At 36.6% G+C, this 23,752-nt stretch overlaps 1 protein-coding gene across 4 annotated transcripts in view; it reads right to left on the reverse strand.

Moving 5' to 3' along the window:
* Window positions 1-5,052: 5,052 nt before the first annotated feature.
* The window catches only part of LOC126484273 (ecotropic viral integration site 5 ortholog), a 373,708-nt gene continuing 355,008 nt past the window's right edge, over window positions 5,053-23,752 (reverse strand). For 3 of the 4 annotated variants that reach the window (XM_050107715.1, XM_050107708.1, XM_050107699.1), the window contains exons 14-18: window positions 23,140-23,322; window positions 21,780-21,926; window positions 18,042-18,137; window positions 17,823-17,921; window positions 5,053-7,610 (exon numbers count right to left, since the gene is read on the reverse strand). In XM_050107715.1, coding sequence (XP_049963672.1) covers window positions 7,449-7,610; window positions 17,823-17,921; window positions 18,042-18,137; window positions 21,780-21,926; window positions 23,140-23,322 — 687 coding nt within the window. In that variant the 3' untranslated portion in view covers window positions 5,053-7,448. Of the gene's footprint in view, window positions 7,611-15,449; window positions 15,497-17,822; window positions 17,922-18,041; window positions 18,138-21,779; window positions 21,927-23,139; window positions 23,323-23,752 lie in introns of all 4 variants that reach the window. The other variant, XM_050107721.1, reaches the window with a different exon arrangement.

Raw genomic sequence — 23,752 nt, forward strand, 5'->3', positions numbered from 1 at the left:
GTGTCAAGCGTACACTACGTGAACATCTGTGAGTTTCTACAATGAAAAATAAATAAGACAGTGATAAGGCAGTCCAAATATTAAATATGACAACTACTACTAATGATGAAAAACTTAAGACTCCCTCTATTAGCCACCAAAACAAAACCTGTGACCTAATTAATTGTATCTCCAGAACTGTACAGTGGTCTGCGGCTGTTGTAGGAGTTGAGCATTGCAGCGGAAACAGCAAGAAAATGACAGGATAGCATCTCTGGTGCATGCAGACCTACGGATCACTGTGAACAGCCTCCCCCCCCCCCCCCCTCCACACACACACACACACACACACACACACACACACACACACACACACACACACACACACACACACACACACTTGGCAAGTTGGTGTGGGGGGGAGGAAGAGGGAGAGAGTGGGGAAGGGGGTGTGGCGGAAAGGGAGGGGAAGAGGGAGATGCACAAGTTGGAGAAGCATCAGGTGCATGGGATGGAAATGTGGTGCCTGCGAGAGTAGCACAGGATCCATCAAATACTGAGGGCAGGAATACTACTCGACTGCTGCTTCACAACCAGTGTCATCTGGACCATTCTCCCTAACACCAGCTTCTCTCAGTTAAGTAGGTGGGATCTGTCTTTGCATCAGATTCTTCAATCATATAATCCTCATGGCCTTGATCTCTCTTGACCGCTACTCTGTAATCATCACAGACCCTGCTCCCTGAGTTCTGTTTAACTCATTTTGCACCCTCCACTCTTCAACGTCTCTCCCCATTTGTCCCCATCATTGTGCCATAGCTAGCTCACTATGCCACATCCCTGTTCTATAAGCTTTCCACCTTTTGCTCCCAATCACCACCCACCCTTCCAAACTTTCCATTCCATCAAAGTCTCCTTTTCCCCTCAACCATACATTACCTCCTCTCATTCCATTGTTTTACTTGTCAGATCATCATTAACACTGGAATAATATAGATAAAAGAAATTTGCCTTTCAGGATCATTTGGTAGAAAAAATTATGACTCTTACTGTACAGCTACCACGATTTCAAGGAAACTGGGTCATATCATCATCATCATCACAATAAGTTTGAAATAAAACAACGGAAGAGCCATCTTCTGATATAAATATGTTTTTGGGAATCTTCTCGAAAGTCACCATTACTGAGCATACACGCATCAATACTTTCCCTTACCTAACACGTATTACAATTTAGGTATGGGAAACTATTGTTACATTATTAGTAAAAATATTGTTATGAGTCACATAATATTTTTACTGACAATTTTACTATGAATTTTTGTTATTAACTGATCACTGTCACTCTTGACTAATCTTCACACTTGCAATTGCTGCAACTAGGACTTTTTACTTATTCATTCTTCAGTCTTATTATTTCTGCTTCTGAATGTAACCTAGTTTCCTATTTGGCAAATAGTCCATGTATATAATGCTATATATCGAAGGTTCTCTGTACAAGAAAACAGTAGAATATTCATGACTTTTCTCAAATAAATTCCAGACAGAATAACATATCGAGACTACTAGAAAAGCCGCGATTTTTCTCATAGGTACGTGTTAGCTATTTATGTGCCAGACAGAAACACATAAAATATGACGATGCTGACGCGCGTGCTACATAGGAAAGTACAACTACTCGATTTAGTCGAGTCAACTGATGAAGGAAATGAACAAATAGTGTGTGGGCTGACTGGTGGGGTTGGCAATGCGTGCAGCCTGCGCCCCCCAAGAAGGAGGGGGAGGGGGGGATTGGGCACACCCCCCCAAATGTATCCGCCACTGCACTTGCATTTGCAGGTGTGTGGGTGTTGTTGTGCCTATCTGCGACTCAGCATCTATGCTAAATGGTGAGTTGCTAAGTTTGAAATACTAGGGTTGGAACTTTAATAGTGGCAACTATTTATTCACAACCGATACAAAAGAGTTACATGTTTGCTCCTGTTACTGTCCTTCAAAGTAGTCACCAGAATTGTGTAGAACCTGTTGCCAGCGATGTGAAAGGCATAGTATACCCTTAGCAGAGCCTGTTCTGTTGATGGTGCAAATGGAGAGGTCTGCTGCCTGTCAAATCTCTGGAACAGTTCTGAAGGAAATGCCACGAAGTGGTTCCTCCATCTTTGGAATCAAATCAAAGTCACAAGGACTTAAGTCCGGGGAGTATGGTAGATGGTACAGTACTTCCCAGTCCCATCGACTGAACAGAGCAGCCGCAGCTTGCGCTGTAAGTGCCTGCGCACTGTCGTGCAAAATGATGGGTGGGATGCACAAAAAGTGTCACCACTTCTTTCGCAAAGCTGGTAGCTGGTGATGCTCCAAAAACGAACAGTAATACTGTGCATCGACGGTCTGCCATGGAGGAATGTAATGTGTTAGGATAACACAATCACAGTCGTATACAAGAATCACCATAAGTTCAGACCGCTCCATTCGCACCATCAACAGTACAGGCTCTGCTAACGGTATACTACGCCTTCCACATTGCTGGGAAAAGGTTCTACACAATGCTGGTGACTACTTTGAAGGACAGTAACAGATGCAAACATGTAACTCTTTTGTATCAGTTGTGAATCAATAGTTGCCACTATAACCAAACATTCATGAACCATAAAATGTCCTTTGGAGTTACTGGTTTACTCATCTTTGTCAAGTTATTTACAGTCTGCTTCATTAATTCCATCATCTGCTATTAGATGCTGGTAGAAGGCACAGGACACGTGGTATATAAACCAGTAATTGACACCATAGGCTCCAGCTTGTGCAAGATGAAAACCACCGCCTTCCATCTAGCAAATTCCAATGTTAAATGTTACATAAGCAGTACTTAAATTGTATCATTCGATGGATATTTCCTATATGAAATCCCTGAATTTGCACTCTTTCACAAGTACTTGCTGTCCATCAGCAGCCATCTTTCTGTGAATTCCAGACACTGTAATCCTCTCAACAAGTGACAGAAATATTTTTCCTTTTTTTGTATTCTTACTACCTGAAATGGTTTATACTTCTTAAGTTTTGATGGTAGTTACAGACAGGCACACGAATACCATGCATGTACCCCAATTTTTCAATGACAGCAAATCTCCATTTGGGATAAGATTCCAATCTATTCTCTTGCATCATTGCTCAGAACTCCTTACCCTTTTGCTAACTAGAAAGTCTGGATTTTCACTGCCACAACTTACAGAATACAGGGTGATTCAAAAAGAATACCACAACTTTAAAAATGTGTATTTAATGAAAGAAACATAATATAACCTTCTGTTATACATCATTACAAAGAGTATTTAAAAAGGTTTTTTTTTCACTCAAAAACAAGTTCAGAGATGTTCAATATGGCCCCCTCCAGACACTCGAGCAATATCAACCTGATACTCCAACTCGTTCCACACTCTCTGTAGCATATCAGGCGCAACAGTTTGGATAGCTGCTGTTATTTCTCGTTTCAAATCATCAATGGTGGCTGGGAGAGGTGGCCGAAACACCATATCCTTAACATACCCCCATAAGAAAAAATCGCAGGGGGTAAGAGCAGGGCTTCTTGGAGGCCAGTGATGAAGTGCTCTGTCACGGGCTGCCTGGCAGCCGATCCATCGCCTCGGGTAGTTGACGTTCAGGTAGTTACGGACAGATAAGTGCCAATGTGGTGGTGCTCCATCCTGCTGAAATATGAATTGTTGTGCTTCTTGTTCGAGCTGAGGGAACAGCCAATTCTCTAACATCTTCAGATACTGTAGTCCAGTTACAGCAGCAACTTCGAAGAAAGGTGACGCTGACGCCTAGTCAACAGCGCCTCAAGCGAACAAATGTACAACTAAATGAAACTTTATAGCTCCCTTAATTCGCCGACAGATAGTGCTTAGCTCTGCCTTTTGTTGTTGCAGAGTTTTAAATTCCTAAAGTTGTGGTATTCTTTTTGAATCACCCTGTACATTACACTATTCTTTATGCTTCTATTCAGCATCTCACCACAGCATCGAACTATACATGCTCCACTTTTGTCTGGGATATGACATCCTTACTTCAAGAGGGCCAAACAACGTAACCTTGTTGCCCACAAGGTCGAGTTAAAGATTTTTCTTGTGTTATTGTCTGCAGTGCTATGTAGTTTTCTGACATGTCAAGATGAATTAATGTTTTCACCAAGTCAAAACTGAAAATAAATGTTTCCACTGTTTCATTCTTTGCTTTTCTGAGGCTCTCTCTAGCTGCGCCTACCTTCCGGAGTTCAGGTCAGGAGCACTGTTGAAATGTTTTCCTTTGTCCTTCATTTTCAGTCAATTCAATTTTAAATTATTCACATGTTTTGGAGCAAGTAGAAACAGATCAAAATGTTCATTAAAGTAATGTCTGTAGGCCCACTCTTCAATATGCCACAATTCTCTAATGTTTAATTTGGGAGAATGATCTTTCTTGTGAAAATTGTGGTATCATTCTCCTCATAAATGCACTGTGAAGGTATTTCTTTTTTCTTGCTTTTTTTATTCTTTCACATGATCTGTGAGGTTCCTTCACTTCTTCAGCATTCTCTTTACTAGTACAGTCATTCCTACATTTATAATTAGCTGAATCAAAAATTTACTTTATTTTTGCCCAACATGTTAATCACTTTGTATACTGTATGTCTTTCCTGGGTCTGTAAACAACTTTTGTACAGTGTCAACATGTTTACACAGACTTTTTCTGACACTGACTGTTTCTGCTTGCTTCTTTTTATCACACTCAGGTTATCATCATTTTTAAAACTGGTGGTTCATAGATTGTAAGTGGAAATATTGTAATTATTCACAGCAGCACCAATTTCTGTAACATAACCAAAAGACTAGAGGAGAATTACACATTTTTGTTGCCTCAGTAACACAAACATGCATCAGTACCACTGTGGCTTTCTGCGGGAGAGCCTACTGTAACACTGCTATTGCAATATGAAGTTACATTCTAAAATTAACACTGCACTTAAAAGATAATCATAAAATCCAGAACCATTATGTCATGAAGGATAGGCAAAGCTTAATCACAAACCTTTCATTTTTTAAATTTTTTTTATTGACTAAACAAATCACCAGCCACTCTTGCAGGGAAATGGACCCATTATTTTCAACAGTAATTAATTTACAAATGAGACACAGAAAGCAAACAACTAATCAGAACAGGTACAGAAAAAAATGTTGAAGTACTGCCTATGCCTAGTAGCTAAAATGTTAAGCTAATTCTGGAACTGATACCACTGCATTGATCAAGGCTGAGCACTACTCACTTTTTGGAATGAATGAGATTTTTAAAACAAACAGGATGCCACTTTAGTATTAAATATCATTAACAGTTCTAAATGCTTGTTTTAAAAAAAGTAAGTACATTTCTAAATTAAATGGTTGAATATGTAGATTTAACAGCCTTTGCTATGCAAATTAATGAGATATATATTACCTTTGCTACAATGACACTTCCTGCATACATTTAGTACTTCAAACAAAAGTTTTTAAAAGATCAGCAGTTCTAAACTTCTCCTTTAAATGTAAAAACCACTACATTTACTTGAGTATTACCAATCCTGCTGCTAATATCCACCTATAAACAAAATCAACTATCAAGTACACAGTGATAATACTGAAACCACAATGTTGCAATTTGGCATGGCTGTATAACACTGTAGACAGTAGTCACATATACAGGTAAACATACGTATCACAGCACCTTGTCTCATCCTGTCAATCATTGCACTGTCGGCCTAACTACAGCCATTTCTGGCTGCTCCATCTAATAAGTGTTATTAAATAATTTACACATGACACATGTAACACATATAAACATTGAATATAGTTTACAGCACAGAATGAAAATACTGTCACACAGACTCACTGACAAATGCACAGTTATTTCCTGGTCCTCTCATTTTGAAGCACAGGAACAAATGTTTTCAGTTCCCATGCAGTAAATCACTATTTTTCAGACTGATGTCATGAAAGTCACACCATTTGTATTCTGACAATCAAACACTAAATAGGCTATCCACAAAATTCAAGACAAATCATTTTTCACAATGACAGTATAATTTTTGTTGTTAAGTACACAAAAGGCTGACTTCAGCTGCATTTCTAACCACTGAAAGCAAGTCACCAAAAATGACAAATAGGTGTCTTAACTAACATTCCACAAAAACTCCTGCTTTAAATTATAATTTTGTTTTTAACGGGTGTCAACACCAACAAAAAAATTAGTTTATTACAGAAATAGCACCATTTCGTTATGAATTCTGTATGTGTATGCTCTTAAGTAAAATTAATGCTGTCTCAAATAAACTTGACAGATGCTTCTGAAATCACAGTAGTTTGATGTCTATTAGTTCCCGTATTGCAGAATATAGAGTAACAGTGATTATTGGAGCAGTACTTAAGTTTGCACAAAAAATCAAAATATAATCATAGAAATAATGGCTACTAGATCTTAGCAACTATCTCACTGCCACACAAGAATTAATTCCATAAAAGGAAGGCTTTATTCAAAACTGATTGCATAGTATTTCATAAGATGTGTCATACCACCCCCCCCCCCCTCCCCCTTAGTGGCAACTAATAATACAAATGTGAAAAATATACTCCTCTGAGAAGAGTGAAATAGATTATGTAAAGCCAAATATCACTTCATATTTTCATGATGGAACAACAGGACCAATATTCTTTCATGAACTGAGGAACTGACCAAAACAAAGCCCACTTCATCATAAATTGCTGAACAGTGACAGCTGCCATGAAGCCAAACAACGACAGGAACAAAATTTAATACATTGGAAAATCAGTTATATAAAGCTCTTTAGTCTCAAGAAGCTGCAGATTTGGATAGTATAAAGCTTATAAATTAGAGTTATAGAAACCAAACAATGGCAGGACTGTAAGTTACACAGTTGTTACAATTATCACAATAACATCAGAAATTAAGAAACCTCAAATCTGAGTGAACCACAGTAATGAAAAGAAAACTTTTATATAATGGATTTAACAGAGCTCAAAAGTCTATCGAAACGTTGATTAATATTCAGTCAATAATCACATGAATATCAAGTTCATTGCAAAGATCTGTAAAGTGGATCTGCTACGCAGAACATGAAAAAAGTTTTTGATGTCAGCGTGTGCCGAGGATAACTGCTGACATTTACTTATAAATGCACAATGATTTGTTTGTAGGAACATAACATCATTGTTTATTAGCAGGAAGGTGACTGCAGTTCTACCGAGTCCAGTTCAGTTCGAGAGAATTATATGCCTTTCTCAAACAATTCCTAAAAGTTTGAGTACACTGCAAGTTATCCTTCCAGGTCAGCGAGGAGTTCCAGCTTCTGCTGAAAGAACGAAAGTGCTGTTGCACATACAGTTTGTGCGGACGGTGGTGAGCCTTCTGGGCATCAGGCCGAACCTGCCGGCCAGCGGCCATGGTCAGACCTCAGGACTTGGAGCTTCACTGCCACTACCATTAAGGTGGAGATGAAGATCAGATGGCTCATCATGCTCACTCTCTGTATCCACTGATGCTGAGCGTGAGGCTTGTGATCGGGTACCTCCTGTCCACCGCTCTTTCCAGCTTTCTAGCCTCATGATCTGAAAATTGTGTACAGATTTTAATTAATACTGTGACACTCAATGTAAAATAGGAATACTGTTGCAATAATGTAACAAACAATACAAAACTTAATTATTAACATGATTACTACTATTTTCTGTACACTGCCATGGGTAACTTACATTCGACTATGAAATTATATGGATAATTACACCAAAAAAAGAAGTGAGTGATATGGCAGCAAATGGAAACACACTCAGAAAGAGATAGTTTAAAGGCCTAAAACAACCACGCTGCTTCAGGTTTTCTGCAGCTTCACTATGTGATTCCTAAGTAGTTTTGGCATTGAGAACATGGTTAGATCCTTCCACTGGGTTTGGTGAAACTGAGGTCAACATCTAAGCCACTTTTGGTCCACGGGATGTTAAACATTTAAACATAATTTTTAATAAATTGATGTAGAGTTGTGACAGTAGCTTTCTGCAGTCTTAATGCAGGGCCAGACATTGTTAAGCAGGAAAATCATAGAAAGTGACCACTGTTAGCTTCTAATAATATATTTCTCACAAGGGTGTGCTCGAGTTGCCATTCCTCAAAGAACCAGAGTTCTTTTGCGACTTAATGCTTCCTCTATGTGATTAGTACCTATTTATCCATCCCAAAAATCTAAGGTCAAGAATTTTTTGGCCTATTCTACTTACTACTCAGAATGTCACCTATCAAATGTAGGTTTATATAATTTTTTGTCTGTGCATTAACTCCAAGAAAATAATATCAGATGGAACATTTATAAGAACAAAAGGAGTTAGCTGAAACTTTGTTGGAAGAATTATCTTATCCTACACCGCAAAGATATGAGGAAACCACTGAAAATCTAAATCATAGTGGCTGCAGTACGACCAAAATAAAACATTTTCCCTCTAATAAGGAGAGCACTTTACCCTTTCACCACTCAACACCATTTGTACCATAGAGCCACTGTCACAGCTTTTAACTGCCATTCTTTTACAATGATTTCAAATGATGACTCAGTGAGTATGTGACATCAGAAATACAATTAGTCTTTGAAGAGAATTTAAAGCAAAGGATGCATCTTAGTAATGAAACCTCTATGGTATATGAGCAGAAGGCATTTAACTGCTCCTCATGCAAGCTCAGGATTCTGTATCTTCATTTTAAGACATTCACACACAAAATGGATCAGTCAATAATGAAAGTAAAGATAATCATCATTCTGCAACAGTGAAAGTCTTATAATTTTGCTACTAACTACAGTTTTTGATTCCAATTAACTGTTACAGGGATGAGATAAATTTAACTAAAATAAGAAATCATTTCAGAAACAAAACATATTTCTCAAAGAACCTTTCTTTGCATAGCAACAGAAACATAAGGCAACAAATCCGTGCATGCCCATAACCTAGGGGTACATTAGATGACAAAACAGAAAACCAACATCTAATAACTTACATTTATTACAATAGTGGCACATCTCCCTTCACACTGTACTACAAACAGGCATGCATTACATAACAAACATTTGATGTTTTTTCCACCTTTTACTTTGGCAATGTCAATGGAAGGCATTACAAATCTGACACAACTAACTAATCAAACAGTACTGTGTTTAAGATTGATCAGGGATTGAGGAATACAAGATAACCTAAACTCATTATTTAAAAAATGAATTTGAGTTCTTTAAATGTATTGTGTTTCGATTTTTTCCAAGATTAGTTTCATAATATTCATTTCTGAAACTATATAAATCCTGTCCCAACACATCACATTAAATAGTTTACATGATACATTTTTAACACTACGGGGCCATCTTCATAAACCAAATACACTGGCCAATCAAACTATTTTTGGCTCCAAGATTTTATTCAGACCTGATAAGAAATTTCTTTCAGAATGCATAATTACTCTTATGGTCCATACATTTTGTGATACCTTTAAAAATTCATTACAAAAACTATTTTATGAGGAAATGAGATTAACCTACAAATTGGTTATAATTTTATTGAGTAATACTGTCATTTATCTATTGTGGTCGCTACACAGTTTTACAACAATACAGCTCCCACAAACCACAGTTTTAGCAGTTTTTCCTGGATGGAAATGTGTCTCAGCTTGCAGTGGCCACTGACGAACTACTTTGTACATAGCAATTAAATTTTGAGGGAAGGCATCTTGTGATTTACTCTGTCACAGCCAAACAATTTGAAAGAATATTCTGATATTATAAAACCTTAATCTTACTCTTGATCCAGAAGACAGATCCAATTTTGTCACATAAAAAAGTGCAGAAACTTGACTTCTTTAGTAACAAAAAGTGATTAGCATGAAAATGATGTATACACAATCATTCCAAAATACAACTTCCAATTAACAATATTCAAAATTAGTCCTCTCATGAAGTATTTACTTTAAAATGATATTAAAGAACTATTCTTTAAATTTGCATGCAACATATATATATTATTACGGTGCATGTAAACAGACACTGCCATACTGGATGGAAAGATAACTATGCAAGGAAGGGGGAAAAGTAGTGTTGACATGAGAACTGTAAGAAAAAATAGTCATAACATACAACAGTTCAAAATGCCCATGAGTATGCTAAAACAGAAGTGATGGTGTTTGTTTCACCTTTATTAGAAATTAAATTCTTTGCCTTTCTATCCATAGTTAGACAACAATCCATCATAAAAACTGCTAATGCTTGCATACTTCAATGTCGTTATTTTGAAGTCATTACAAAATATGCGATCCAGCTATATTTTTGAAAAGTGTTTTACATTTGATTCTGATATAAAAGTATGCTATATCTTATACACCTCATGATCATATTAGTAAACATTTGAATTCAACAGAATTAAAACTAAGTATACACTGCCAAAATTAAGTCTTAGCATCTTAGCAACCCTTTTCGAAGTCCTAATTTCACAACAATGATGAAAGGTACTTTTTGGTATCTCACACAGTAAGGAGATTCAGGTTTAATGCTAACTGATGACCAAGTCATTGGAGACAGACCACAGGTGCACACTTGAAAGGATTTAATAGAAAATTTGTTCTGACTTTCTCAAACGAACCATCCTAGCTCTCATGTTTAGTTATTTGGGGAAATCATGGAACATCTGAATTTGAGAATTCAGATTTGGATTTGAAAGTCATTCCAACAGAATATAAGTAAAATGTTTTGAACAGTGAGCCATCTTACCTGATGGCAACATTCACTGGAAAGATCATTGGTTCATTTCAGTATCATAACTGTCTTCTTATTAATAACTGGCAGGCTGCAAATTGTTGGTTGCAGCTCATACAGTGCTAAACCTAATCAGTTCTCTGATCTAATTTCAAAAGAGGAGAAACAAATTGCATAACAATTTTCCCATGTTCAGTTCTATTGCCAAAATATATTGACTACTACTGTATGACAATCTAACAATATATACTAACATTGTGGATTCTGTATGGTCTATCTTCACAGATACTTCATGCAACTGTTTTTGGAGTTTTGCACAATTAAGGTCAATTACAATGAAGTCAACCCTCAGAAAATTCAGAGTTTTCTTTCAGACCTAAAAGATTTTTCATCTTAAGTCCCTTCAAATTAAGTGTGATTCCTTAATTTGAAACTCTTCAAATCAACCATTTCAAAATTCGAAGAGTAGAACATGGCATACCAAATCTAACAAAGAACCAGCATACCTTTGCATTTACATAAACCAAGCCTGGCGAATTGTAAGTGAACCACACACATGAAGACACTCCTAGTGGCAGAAGTTCACACTGCTATACAACATTAATATTCTCAGAAAGATAAAACCTTATTCAACACTTTGTATTTTTATGCAATACCACCATTATATTTTACATCCATGGTTTGTAAAATACAGCAAATATTGCAACTTTGAAGAATATTTGACTTTCTCCAAGGTGTGAAAGAGCCCACCAGAAATTTGATGGCATAATCCACAATGTAATATGAACCTAAACCACCTGTGAAGTTCTGACAGAGGTGAAAGCCACACAGCATTACAAAGGATCTTACAATCTTTACTTCACACATATCTTCTATTCCAACTGTTCACTGTCCGTAAGCTTTTCAACTAGTTTTAGATCACTATACCTTCACGTCACATTAAAGTTTACTTCAAATGTTTCATGAAAATTTTCTGATTTTTATCAGATAATTTTCGGTGTGACGACAAAATTGAAAACTTATAATGGCGAACAAAGTTACTTAAATCAATTTTTAGCACTGAAAATTACAAGCTGATAAAATACAAAAACTCCCAGAAACTGAGAGTAATGATTTTAACATCTTCATGATATGAACTCGGGAAGAAGTATATCACAGTCATTTTCTCGAGACACGCCCATAACTCCAGAATATTTTACCTGGTATTTTCCAACATCTGTTTTCTACATTTCTGAATGATAACTTCCAATTCTGATAGCACTTTAAGTAATATTATATTCAACCAACCACAAATACTCCACTTCATGATGTCACATATGCTTGGGGCCGACATAAATGATATCTGAGCCCCAATTCAATCATGTCACAAATCAAACTTGTTTATTTTATGCGATTTATTTTGATGGCTGTAGTTGATTCCAAGTTTCTGGTTCCAGAGTTTGTGTGTGCGATCAGTTTTTCTAACTTGTGCCATGTAAATACTGGTAGATCAAAACATTTCTTCACAGCATGTAATTATTTTCTAAAGTAACAAAGATGATCACAGTAACAACTGCTATTGGACATGTTTGGGCATGGATGCCAACCATCATTTGAATAGCATTCGCAGAAATTGAAAGCACTGCAGGTCGACAAGACCTATCACACCATCAATTCACTCCAAAGTGACACTTGGCATCTATCACAAATATATTTAAGAACAGCCCTCTCCCCACCAGTTTAAGGGATGTGAGGTCACAAAAACAAAGTATTAACATGTACTTATTGACATAATTAATTTATACTGGTATTAACTTAAAAAATTTTCCTTTTGCATAACAAATTTGTTTGAATATCTGTTAAAGTGGTTGCAACCACACTTGAGTCCACTATCATAACCTACCACCCTGTCTGCCATCTTAGTAAAATAAAATATGTGAAATTTTCATGAAATTTAAAATTACAGAGAATCAATTTGTAAAAAAGAAAAAAAATTAAAGGAATTTTTGTGCTGACTCTTAAACAGGTCTTACAATTCTAAGAAGCTGTAATACTTTCCAAAACTAAGGAGAATTTAATGTTATTATTCATCTTTTAGTAATAGTATTCAGTTGATATGGCTGGGTTACAGTGTGAGATCATCATCTTTTGACATTCAGCATTTGATGAACGAATGTTACTTTTCAAAACTGTCATTTTTGTACAAGAGATCCGTTTGTGAATCCATAATATACTTCTAGAATTTGTCAATGGAGTAGGTTCACCATGCAATGTATTATCCTGTTATGATCTTTATCCATTCTAGACCCTCATTTCTGGATAGCAAAATAAGGGTCCCTGTATTAAAATGGTTTCAACATTTGAAGCATTAGTTTATTAGAGGAACCCTAAAACACAATTTCAGGAGGCCTGTAAGATACCTATGGTATCTGTAAGCCATCACCAATTTTGTACCGTTGTTAGAAATATGTCTTATGTAGATGAAAAAGAAAATGGAATACACCGGATATAAATTGGGGTCAGGGTCAAGGATTTTGTTGCCAAGTGTAGCGATTGACTTTGCTTCAGTACCCAATATTCAATTATGAAATTACATCACAATTTATACAGCTGGATTTACCACAGCCTCTTCTCTCTCTTTCTTCACCCCCCCCCCCTTCCTGTTGTCCCTTCTACCACTAGCACTTGCCTCAAACTATACCTTATTTCTTTAGAAATCAAGAGGTAAAGGTAACTGGAATAGAAGGGGAAGTGAGAATTCAAGCAACTTAAATGGCTGAGAAAATTAATCAACTTCTTGTTCATATAACTTCCCGCTAGTTTACCAGTAACTGTATAAAAGGTGTGTTATCTTTCCTCACTGCAAATATGAGTGTTTCCTCAAATCTGACAACTCCTTATTACAGAATTTTCTGTAGCTTAGAGATCATATTTTTGCTGATTACAAATATCACCATAAAAATAAACTGTGTTCATAAGTCCTGCCAGGCCCATGAATACCAGACTGACCGCTGTGTCATCCACCAAAAATGACGTCATTGGATGCGGTATGGAGGAGCATGGGTCAGCACACCAATGTTCTGGCTGTTGTCAGTTTTTGTGACCTTGAGCTGCTACTTCTCATTCTAGCAGCTCCTTAACTGGCACCACGAGGCTGAGTGCTCCCTGTTCCAGCCCTCCCAGCACAGAAAAATCCCTGGCAGTACTGGGAATCTCGCCAGGAACCTTCGCTTGCCAGTTAAGGAAGTGGACCACAAATATTTTTATTCTTTTCTAAAATTTGCATTGAAAATGTGTGTGTTTTAGTTTGCCAGTCATCAGGCATTTTTCTTCATTTTAATTATAACTTTTACCAAGACATTCAAGTCAGCTGTAACAGACGGTCCATCAGTTTCAGTTTCATTCTCTGGTCCAGTTTTGCAGTGATGGAGCCCAGTTTTGTAATACTTATATTCAATAGGTTTATAGATTTACAAATAATACATTGGATTTTTTCAATTACATTGTTATGGTTAAATTTTTCTTCCTGTGGTAGTAAACACAACCAACAGAAACCAACATCATTGTTATTGTTCACTTTTATCAAAGGAATCCTATTAAATTATGAATTAATAATAAGGTTCTGGAAACATCTATATACAGCGTAATTGTGTCATATAGTGTTTGTAGAATAACCAGTTAACAATTCTGTAATTCTTGTTACGGTTATTTCATACTTTTATCATTTCAAAACATGTAGGGGAATTTTATGCTGATCAATGATGACAGAAAATTTTCTTATACTGGATTGTAATTCATAATCCAACTGTCAGTAGTGGAACAATGTAAAATTAAATTTTTCTCCCTTAATGTACACTCACTGCTCGCTTGTTAAAATCATGCCAAGTAATAAATGCACATTACATTTACTACCACCCGTGGAGCATATTAAAAAAAAAAACCACACACACACACACACACACACACACACACACACACACACACACACACACACACATTTAAATGTGTTCTTTCTCGTAACAGTTAGGATGAGAAACGGACAGTTTTGAAACTCGCACAAGCTGTTCCATTCATTGAATTCTACTTGTGAATCATAGTATCTTCTGTTCATTTAATGTTTCATAACTTCAAATACACATATCTAAGTCCATAATCAAGAATGACCAAAGAAACGTTCATTTCAAAGTAATAGTTATAACAAGATTTAATCATATCTGAAAATTTGCTATTTTTAACCGATTTTATAGTATGTTATTTGGTAGTGAAGGTATAGTTGATTCATACTGCTAATTAAATAGAAAAGCTGCCAAATTTTCAAAAAGGTCTAATCAGAACTCACAAATAGCTGTCATATTACAAGGACATAATTCTAAAGTCTCAGCTACTCAACAACAATTGGCAGCCATCTTTCAGTGATGAATGCTAAGAATAAAAATGGCATCATCTACTCAGTACAGCTCTCCTATCAACAGAATAAATTTGCTCTGTCCAGTGACCTGCATAAATTATTGATTATAATATTGATTTGCTAGGATTGTCACTGTCAAAATATGCAACAGTGAATGTTGACTGGCAGAAAATAGGGTCATATGAGGGACTAGGATGGAAATGGTTAAAGGTAAGATGATACATGCAACTGAAGGTAAACAATTGGAGCCAAGTCAAGCAAGTAAGCTGTCTTTTCACTTACTCCAGCCATTTCCAGGGCTCAACGTCCGGGCTTGTGGGCGTGGGGAACTAAAGACACGCTTGTGTTAGTATAGCTACATATACACACACACACAAATAATTTTTTTAAATTCCTGTTTCAGATGTAGCTACTATATAAAGCAGTTTATGATGACAAGAATGCCAATCAAAAACAACAGTGTTATCACTCTCAAAGTACAACAGTAAAGTGATTAAGCAAATTCTCATGTACAGCAGATGATACGAGAGGCAGCTGAAAAGTAACGTACAGTTACATATAATGCATGATCCGATGGATATGAGCAGAACTCTGCATGATTAACTTTTAACCGAAATTCAAAAAAACGAGTTAGAACTGCTATTTATGTCAACTTTCTAATAAATAATGCCGTTGTGCAGTTAGGGAACATAATGGTTTTAAAAAAGTGCACTGATAAAATCTTTAACGACTAAAATTATGAAATCTAGTAGGAATTGCCAATTTCTATAGAGCTTAGTGTGAAGAGAGTTTTCATCAAATAGTTGGAATAAACAGTTTTTCATGAATTGTTGACAAAGTTAATTTTAAAGTGGGTTCTCATAGTGTGTGAAGTAGGTGATGAGAAACTCTAAATGTTCTCAGAGTTTAAAAACACTATATTAAGGTACAACCACAGAGCTCTACATATTGAGTAATGCTATACACTTGCCTAATAAAACAGCCTCCTCATTTCTACACACTGAAAAATAGAATTTAAGAGATTGCTGTTGATAACTTTCCAAACATGCAGGACTCACAATTTAAATTACTGAGGTCACAAAAAAGAAAAGGAAAGTAATGGAATCACCTAAAATTACGGTTCTTGGTAATGTTCTGGCATTACAAAAGTACTTACAGACATATGAAGGAAAATTACATTTTAATGCTCTGTGGATATCATGTTTGTTAGAGACAGTAGTAGGTCAGATGGATATGATGAATGAAACTTATTGTGGCCTTATTAAGGTAGCTTCCCTGGCTAGATATTAATAAAGTGAGAACCTCGTGGATTCATGGCATTGTACCTGGTTTGTAAGTAATAAAAATGCAAAGCTCTGAGAAGTAATACTGAAATTCATATTTTTTGCCATGAGGTACAGGTACCTTAACAAAATCAACTATTCCATTCAAATGTAACTTTTTGTGAACGAGTAACTTTTCAGGCACCCCTCGTACAAAATAATTTCTCAGATTATTATTCTTTAATAAAATAGAACACTGTGCATTACAATAAGCAAGTGACATTTTAGTTATTTACAAATAAGGTAAGCATTGTGACATGTGATTATCAATAAATGAAAGTTCATTATAGAAGCTGGTACTTGTGCATTTCTGTATGCACAGAAGTTTTTTTTATGATATTCAATATCAAACAAGCTACTTAAAACATATGATGCATACATCCTTCTAAATATTGAAGTGCACATGTTATGCAACTTAGAGTGTGAAATCTATGCAGTGATTAAATAAAAGGTCCAAGGAATATCTGTGCAGTACAAGAAGAAAAGAAAGTGTCACAGTTTATTCAGATGTTTATGCAACAGTGAAGCAATTAATGGCCTGCAATAATGAACTTTCATTACAGAAACAATATGAATAAAAACAAGTTTTGCCAGTACATATCAGCATCATATACAGCACAAAACAGATGTGAAGGAACTTCTTTTTAGAAAGAATCTCTTTAGAATTTCCCAATACAGAGCCCAAGCTGCAACTGTATGGGAATGGAATTGACACATTAATCTCATGTTTAAGAATAAGAAAATGGTTCACTACATTTGTGGTCTGGTTTTTCTAAGACAGCAGCAATACACCATTATTTACTTTACATGAGGCCCTCAAAAACCTGAAGACATTGGCTGTTTGTAATGATAAGCCCCCCAAAAATATAAGTTGTTACATTGGACTAAACCTCTGGAGTAGGTATGAAGAAAATAAAGGGATTGAAAATATTCATGTTTGCCAAGCTTATTAATTTTGCATGAAAATCATTTACAATGATTTTGCATAAGATTCTCACTGTTCTTGCTGAATCAGCAGCATTCATCTACAATAAAGTAAACAGCTACTATCAATAAACACAGACAAATTTTGTGGAATATTAAATTAAAAACAAACTTCAATTCTAAAAAGTGCAAATTCTGATACTGGATGAACATAATCACACTGAATAGACAGAACACTTATCAGTCAAAAAAGCAAAAGGAAACTATTCCACAGTGCAAAATTAAGCGCAAGGACATTGTTTACCATTGTTAAAGCTTGGCAAGGGTAAGAGAAACCGCATAAGCTGGCGGCTATTCAATGCACTATCACTGGAAAAACAGCTATATGTATAATATCAATGTTACAAACCTCAGCCTTGAGGTCAGCAACCTTGTCTTGTAAATCACGAACTTTTTCACTGTCATCCATGTTGCTACGTAGTTCTCCTTCTGCAACCATCTCCTGGTTCTATAACAACATGGATAGTTTCTCCAAGTTATTTTCCATATTTCTACCAGTTATGAAAGAGTATTTCATCAAATAAACTAAATATTTTGCCGAGCAGCATGCATAAATAAGAAAACAAACCTTTAATTCGAGAACCGAGATTTTCTGGGTAAGTTCTGCGACACATTGTGTATGTTCTGCATCCCTTATTCTAGCCATCATCAGCTCATCTTTCATCTAGAAGAGAGATATTTGTAAGTAGTTTATCTTATGGAACAAAGAAAATAATATTTAAGATTAATAAAAGTATAGATAATACCAGAAGACTAATTATTCTCATTGTAACCACTATAATTACTGCAATCAATTTTATGAAGTAATTTACTGACAATACTTCAAGTAGGGGTTACAAAGTGGCTGACACTGAGTGCATACAGGCAGAGCTTTCTTTCTCGTCCCTCACAGTGCCTGTTTAATTTTGTCTTAACTTTCTATCAGTATGTTGTGTTTAGTGTATTAATTTAATGAAAATGCACCGTTATTCAAATGCATCGATTGGCCCTTCAATTGTTTAATTCACAATCCTGTTCCAGAGAGCCCATGGTTGTCACTTAAACAATTTTATGAGAAACTCAGCTACCGTGTTTCCCCTTACTTCCAGCAACAAACATTAACAATATGGTAAATTTTCTGCACCATATCCTCACATACCACTAATCTTCCCACCACACCCAAGAACCAACTTCAATGGAATACACTATCATCACCCAATATCACCCCAGATGGGAGCAACTGAACCAACACCATCACCTGATATCACCCCAAAGTTGAACAACTGAACCATGTCCTTCATCAGAGCTTTGACTATCATCATGCCCAGGAATAAGGTACATCCTATCCACAACCTTCTCACTCCATTCTAACTGCTAAACTGTAGCCACGAACGGAGTTGATCTCCCGGTTGCGGAACATGTTGTTGAGAACAACATGCTTAGTTTCAATGGCTCCTTTACAACCTGCACCATCCGGATTCTTTCTCCCAGCACTACCTTTCCTGAACTACAGAAACAATATTGCAACACTTCCTTCGTTACTGTAATTCTCCTGAACTCAATCTCCACTAATCCTTGCATCCACACCCTCTTCACAACAGTCTTCCTCCTCCTTTTCTGTTTCTCCCCTCCAATCCACTCCACCTCATCACTGTTATGGCCATCACACGCGGTACAGACTCACCAGCTCCAGTTACTGTCACATTCTGATACCATGTGCCTGCTGCCTCTCCCTCCAGCATTCCGATCTCGCGCCAGCCACCTCCCTTTGAGCCGTCATGTACTCTTTTCCTAACCTCCCTCCCACTTCCCACCTCTTTTCTCCCCTCACCCACTACCTGCCACAGCCCCTTACTCCAGTCCACTCGCCTAATTGCAGTCTTGATGTGTGTTCAGCTGGCACAATGTGGCTGTATAAGTGAGTGCACATGCGCACTTTTTTTTTGTGTTCCTGTTGGTGACTCAACACTTCTGCTGTTTGGTGAGTTGTTACCTTCACTACTAAAGTATTAACAGAACTTTATAGTGAAAATAAGCTCAAATATAAGAAAATAGTATCACCTTTCTTACAGAAGTATTTATAGTGTGAAGGCACATTTACTGTCAGCCATTTATTGCTGATGAGGAGAAATATCCTGTTGTAGAGCAAGCTCTACAACATGACAGTCGTGACCTTGGTGCCTGTTTCACCAAACACGCCACCAGTATTCTTCCCCCCAGACACCAGCTTCTCTTGGAACTCCACAGATGGGAACTAGCGCTACATGTCCTTAGTTCTCGCCACCCACCTGGCCTTTATTTACGTTAATTTCTTTGATTTAAGTGACTACTTCTTTCTCCACTCTGTTTAGTTTTATACATCTTTCATTTTCTGACCTGTGCATTTTTCATAGTCTCCCTGCTACCTCTAATACATACAATGCACTTAAATATAAGTGGATAGATAAAAAAGCTACTCACAAAGCGGTGGCAGGAGAACACACACACAAAAAGGTTTAACGTTTACAAGCTTTCGGAGCCAGTGGCTTCTCCTTCTGGCAGAAGAACTGAAGAGGAAGGAAGAAGGGTGAAGGAAAAGGACTGGAGAGGTTTACGAAAAATGGTATAGTTCAGAAAAGTCATCCAGAACCCCAGGTCAGGGGACACTTACCAGACGGCATTTATCTTATATTGTCAATAATTGATTATTTTCATTATTATACAATGCACTTGGTTTTCACTCTTATTAACTTGTGCACAATGTTTTAGCAGTAATCTCTGGCTTGCATATTACCCTGTCTTCCATCTTTAAGCTCTCAGGTCCAGTGGAGTCCATAATGATCAGTCTTTCCTTCTCATCTCATGCTGCAAGTCTTCCGTGAGCTGGGGTTCTGGGTGACTTTTCTGAATTGTACCCCTTTTCCTAAATTATCCAGTCCTTTTCTTTCACCCCTCTTCCTTCCCCTTCAATCCTTCTGCTGGAAGAAGGAGCCACTGTCTCCAAAAGCTTGCATACATAAAACCTTTATTTATATCTGTGTGTGTGTGTGTGTGTGTGTGTGTGTGTGTGTGTGTGTGTGTGTATACAAAGTATATTATTTATCTTGACAACCCCTATTAACTTTTTGTCCAGAAGAAAAAGAAAAAAATGTATCAAACAAATTATGTTGAACCACAAGGGGGCATTAACCAACATACTTGTTTTCTTGCAGCTTTGTTCTTTACAGAGAGAAGAACAGCAGTACACCTTTTTAAAACACCACTTTTTTAAAATCTGCTTCCCATTCTCAAGACTCTTTCACAAATGTATCACATTATACCATTCACATAAACATTACACTATTAGAAATGTAATACAAAAGTGACTGACCCTTGGGGTGTAAACACCATTTTATGGAAAATGGCGGCTTGCACTCTGTGTCCTCCCAAACAATTAAAGATCATTATGGTATTTAGTAGATTTTTTTATTAGCAGTAAAGTTTTGGACAGCAAATTGTGGGAGAACTGTCTATTAACACATGCAGATAATACAAGGTACATGGGTGCTGCATATCTGTAAGATGGGACAACGGATTAGTGTATTTGCCAGTTTGGGCTGGTTGCTTGTTCTCCGACATCATGGCTTAGAGCTGTGCTGTGACCATGGAAGAATGTCCCTCACAGAAACAGTAACATAGGCGACCACAGAAACTATGCTATGTTCCACTTATTGACCAATTAGATAGCCAGATAAACACATCACTCTCCAATATGTGAAATCTACAGCCTTTCGAAATGAACAGTGCAGTGAACTCATAAACTTGATTTAATGACTGGTATACATTTTCCTTGTTTTGCCATTAGTTTACTGTCAACTGCTGCAAGTGGAGGAGTTACATTACTCCATATAATGTAGTGCATTGTGCAGCAGTGCACTGCACACTGTACTGCACTGTGTGGTCGTGCAGGAGGGTCAAAGTCAATTTTGTATCATGGTTTTAAAAACATCATGTTTACATGAATAGTACAAAGGTCTTGAAAATGAAATGTATTAGCAAATAAAAAATATAGGGTGCTACTTAAAAAAAGGTGTGCTACTGTTCATATGTTCATAAAGAACAAAGTTACAATGAAGGCAGTCTTCCTGGTCAACATTTCCTTGGCAGCTAACCAACATTTCCTTGGTGCATTTTTTATTTAAAAAAGAGTCATTTGGAGTGGTCAGTATAACAGGACACCTTGTAAATGTTTCCTTTCTTGTTGATAATTTTTTTTTCGATTTAGCAATGAAATACAAGTCAGAATTCTGAGAGCTATCGTACATCAACAAGGCTGATACATTAACACTAGCAAAAAATATACACACACCTTTGATTCAAGATCAGAGTATCTATTCTGCTGTTCTTTGAGCTTTGACTGTAATTCTCGTTCACGTGTCATAACCTGATCAAGTTCATCTCTAAGGTTCTTTTTCTCCTCATCCTGTCGTCGCAACTGGTTTGTGCTTACTTGGACCTAGAAAAAAAAAGGCGTATCAACAATAATCCACCATAGGCTTTCATTTGCTAGGTACTGAGCATTTGAAAAAATATAAACCATATTTTACATTTTGTCTCTAATCTGCACATCTACCTCTACATTATCTGTGGCAGGGCATTCAACTTCATCACAGGAAAGAACTTTATATGTACAGAAGTGCATAACGGAAACCAGCTACCTCAACATCAATGTAAATATTTGAAGAGAAAATCACTTAATTTTGAAATTAAGTGTAATTTAGTTGCAAGTATGGTTACCAATGTCTGAACTCTTGTGGCTTTTGAAATGAACATTTAAGTCACAAGGGAATTGTGCACTGCTGCTGACAAATGTGCAAAATTAAACTATGCTGCAGACCAGAACTCTGCTTCTGACCTTTGTCTTTCACAGGCTTTCTGTCAGTGTTAACCTTCTGCTACTCCCAGGACCAAAAGAAACAGTATGCATCAGGAGCACACTTGTAAAATATAACAAAAACTGGTTAATGATAAATTGTGAGTCAGACTGTGAAGAATGTTCACCTGGTGATGTACACTTTTTCCCTGGTAGGCAAAGATTTGCATTAAGTTCTATGTCAAAAATAATTCAGGTTTGAGTTATTTGTCACTGTGATTACTGTTTAGTTACTTATTTTCATGTGCATTTTGTATCCTTGGCATCTAGCACAATGACAAACCTATTGCACTAACAATAGATTAGTAATTTTCTAATGCAGATTGTACAAATGCAGTCTTTTTGCTGATGATATATCAATGTTTATTATAAAAATAACATCTTTTTCAAGAGCATATTCATGTGGCTCTATAACCTGAAGAAATACACACAAGGAATTTTGTTTTACTGAAGATCTAGGTCCTTTACCCACGAAAGAAACTGCACTGAAATGGGAAAACTAACACATTAGGAAAGTTTAGTGATAAGCTGCCTCAAAAAAAAGGCAAGTTGTTATTCCAAGGGAGACACTTTTGTACAAAACCTTTTAGTACAAATGTAGGTAAGCCTAGCACAGAAATAAAATTTATAAAATCTTACAAACTTAATAAGTAAAGATAGAGCTTTTATCCATTAGAATACATTGAACACTCAGATAATGTATTATACAGAATTGGGGATTTAACATACAGTCTACATCAGAGACATCAGAGCCAAAAAGAACTATTAGAATTTTAAAACACATATTGCACAATACCTGTGTCTCAAGTTCCATAACCTTTAGTCTGAGTTCTTTCAATTCTGTGAGTGCCTCCATTTCACGAAGACGTGTTGTCATCAGGTCTTCCTCAAGACGTTGTGTCTCATTTCCCCGACTTTCCCAAAAAAGCAGTTTCTTTGGTGTACTATCAGGTGGAGGCTGAGCTTCCATTCGATGTTCCTGCAGAAATCACTCACTACATTCATAAAGTCAATGTAACAGTGGGGAAATACATGTGATGTTCAAACCAGTAGTTGTTCACATGCTAAAACATTTGTAGCTAATCTTTCAGTATTTTGTTTTTGTTTATTGTAGCTCCCAGTCCAAAACTTACTGTCAGTACAAAAATGACAGGGGACTGCATATGTTATAATTAATTACTAAATGAATAAGACACATAAAACAGAAACAATCAATCACATACTAAATGTCAACTGTCTTTCAACCCTCTAACAAAATAAGTACATGAGAAAAACTTTTGTACCAACTGTGATCTGTGCTTCTTGTACTTTTGATTTTAATTCATGTTCTAAACCAGTATTAGCGAGAGTATGCTGGAATGGGAGGGCAAGGGGAGGAGAAAATACAAGGAAATAACTAAGGACTACTG

The sequence above is a fragment of the Schistocerca serialis genome, chromosome 1 (genome assembly GCF_023864345.2).
Source record: "Schistocerca serialis cubense isolate TAMUIC-IGC-003099 chromosome 1, iqSchSeri2.2, whole genome shotgun sequence".
NCBI classification, from domain to species: Eukaryota; Metazoa; Arthropoda; class Insecta; order Orthoptera; family Acrididae; genus Schistocerca; species Schistocerca serialis.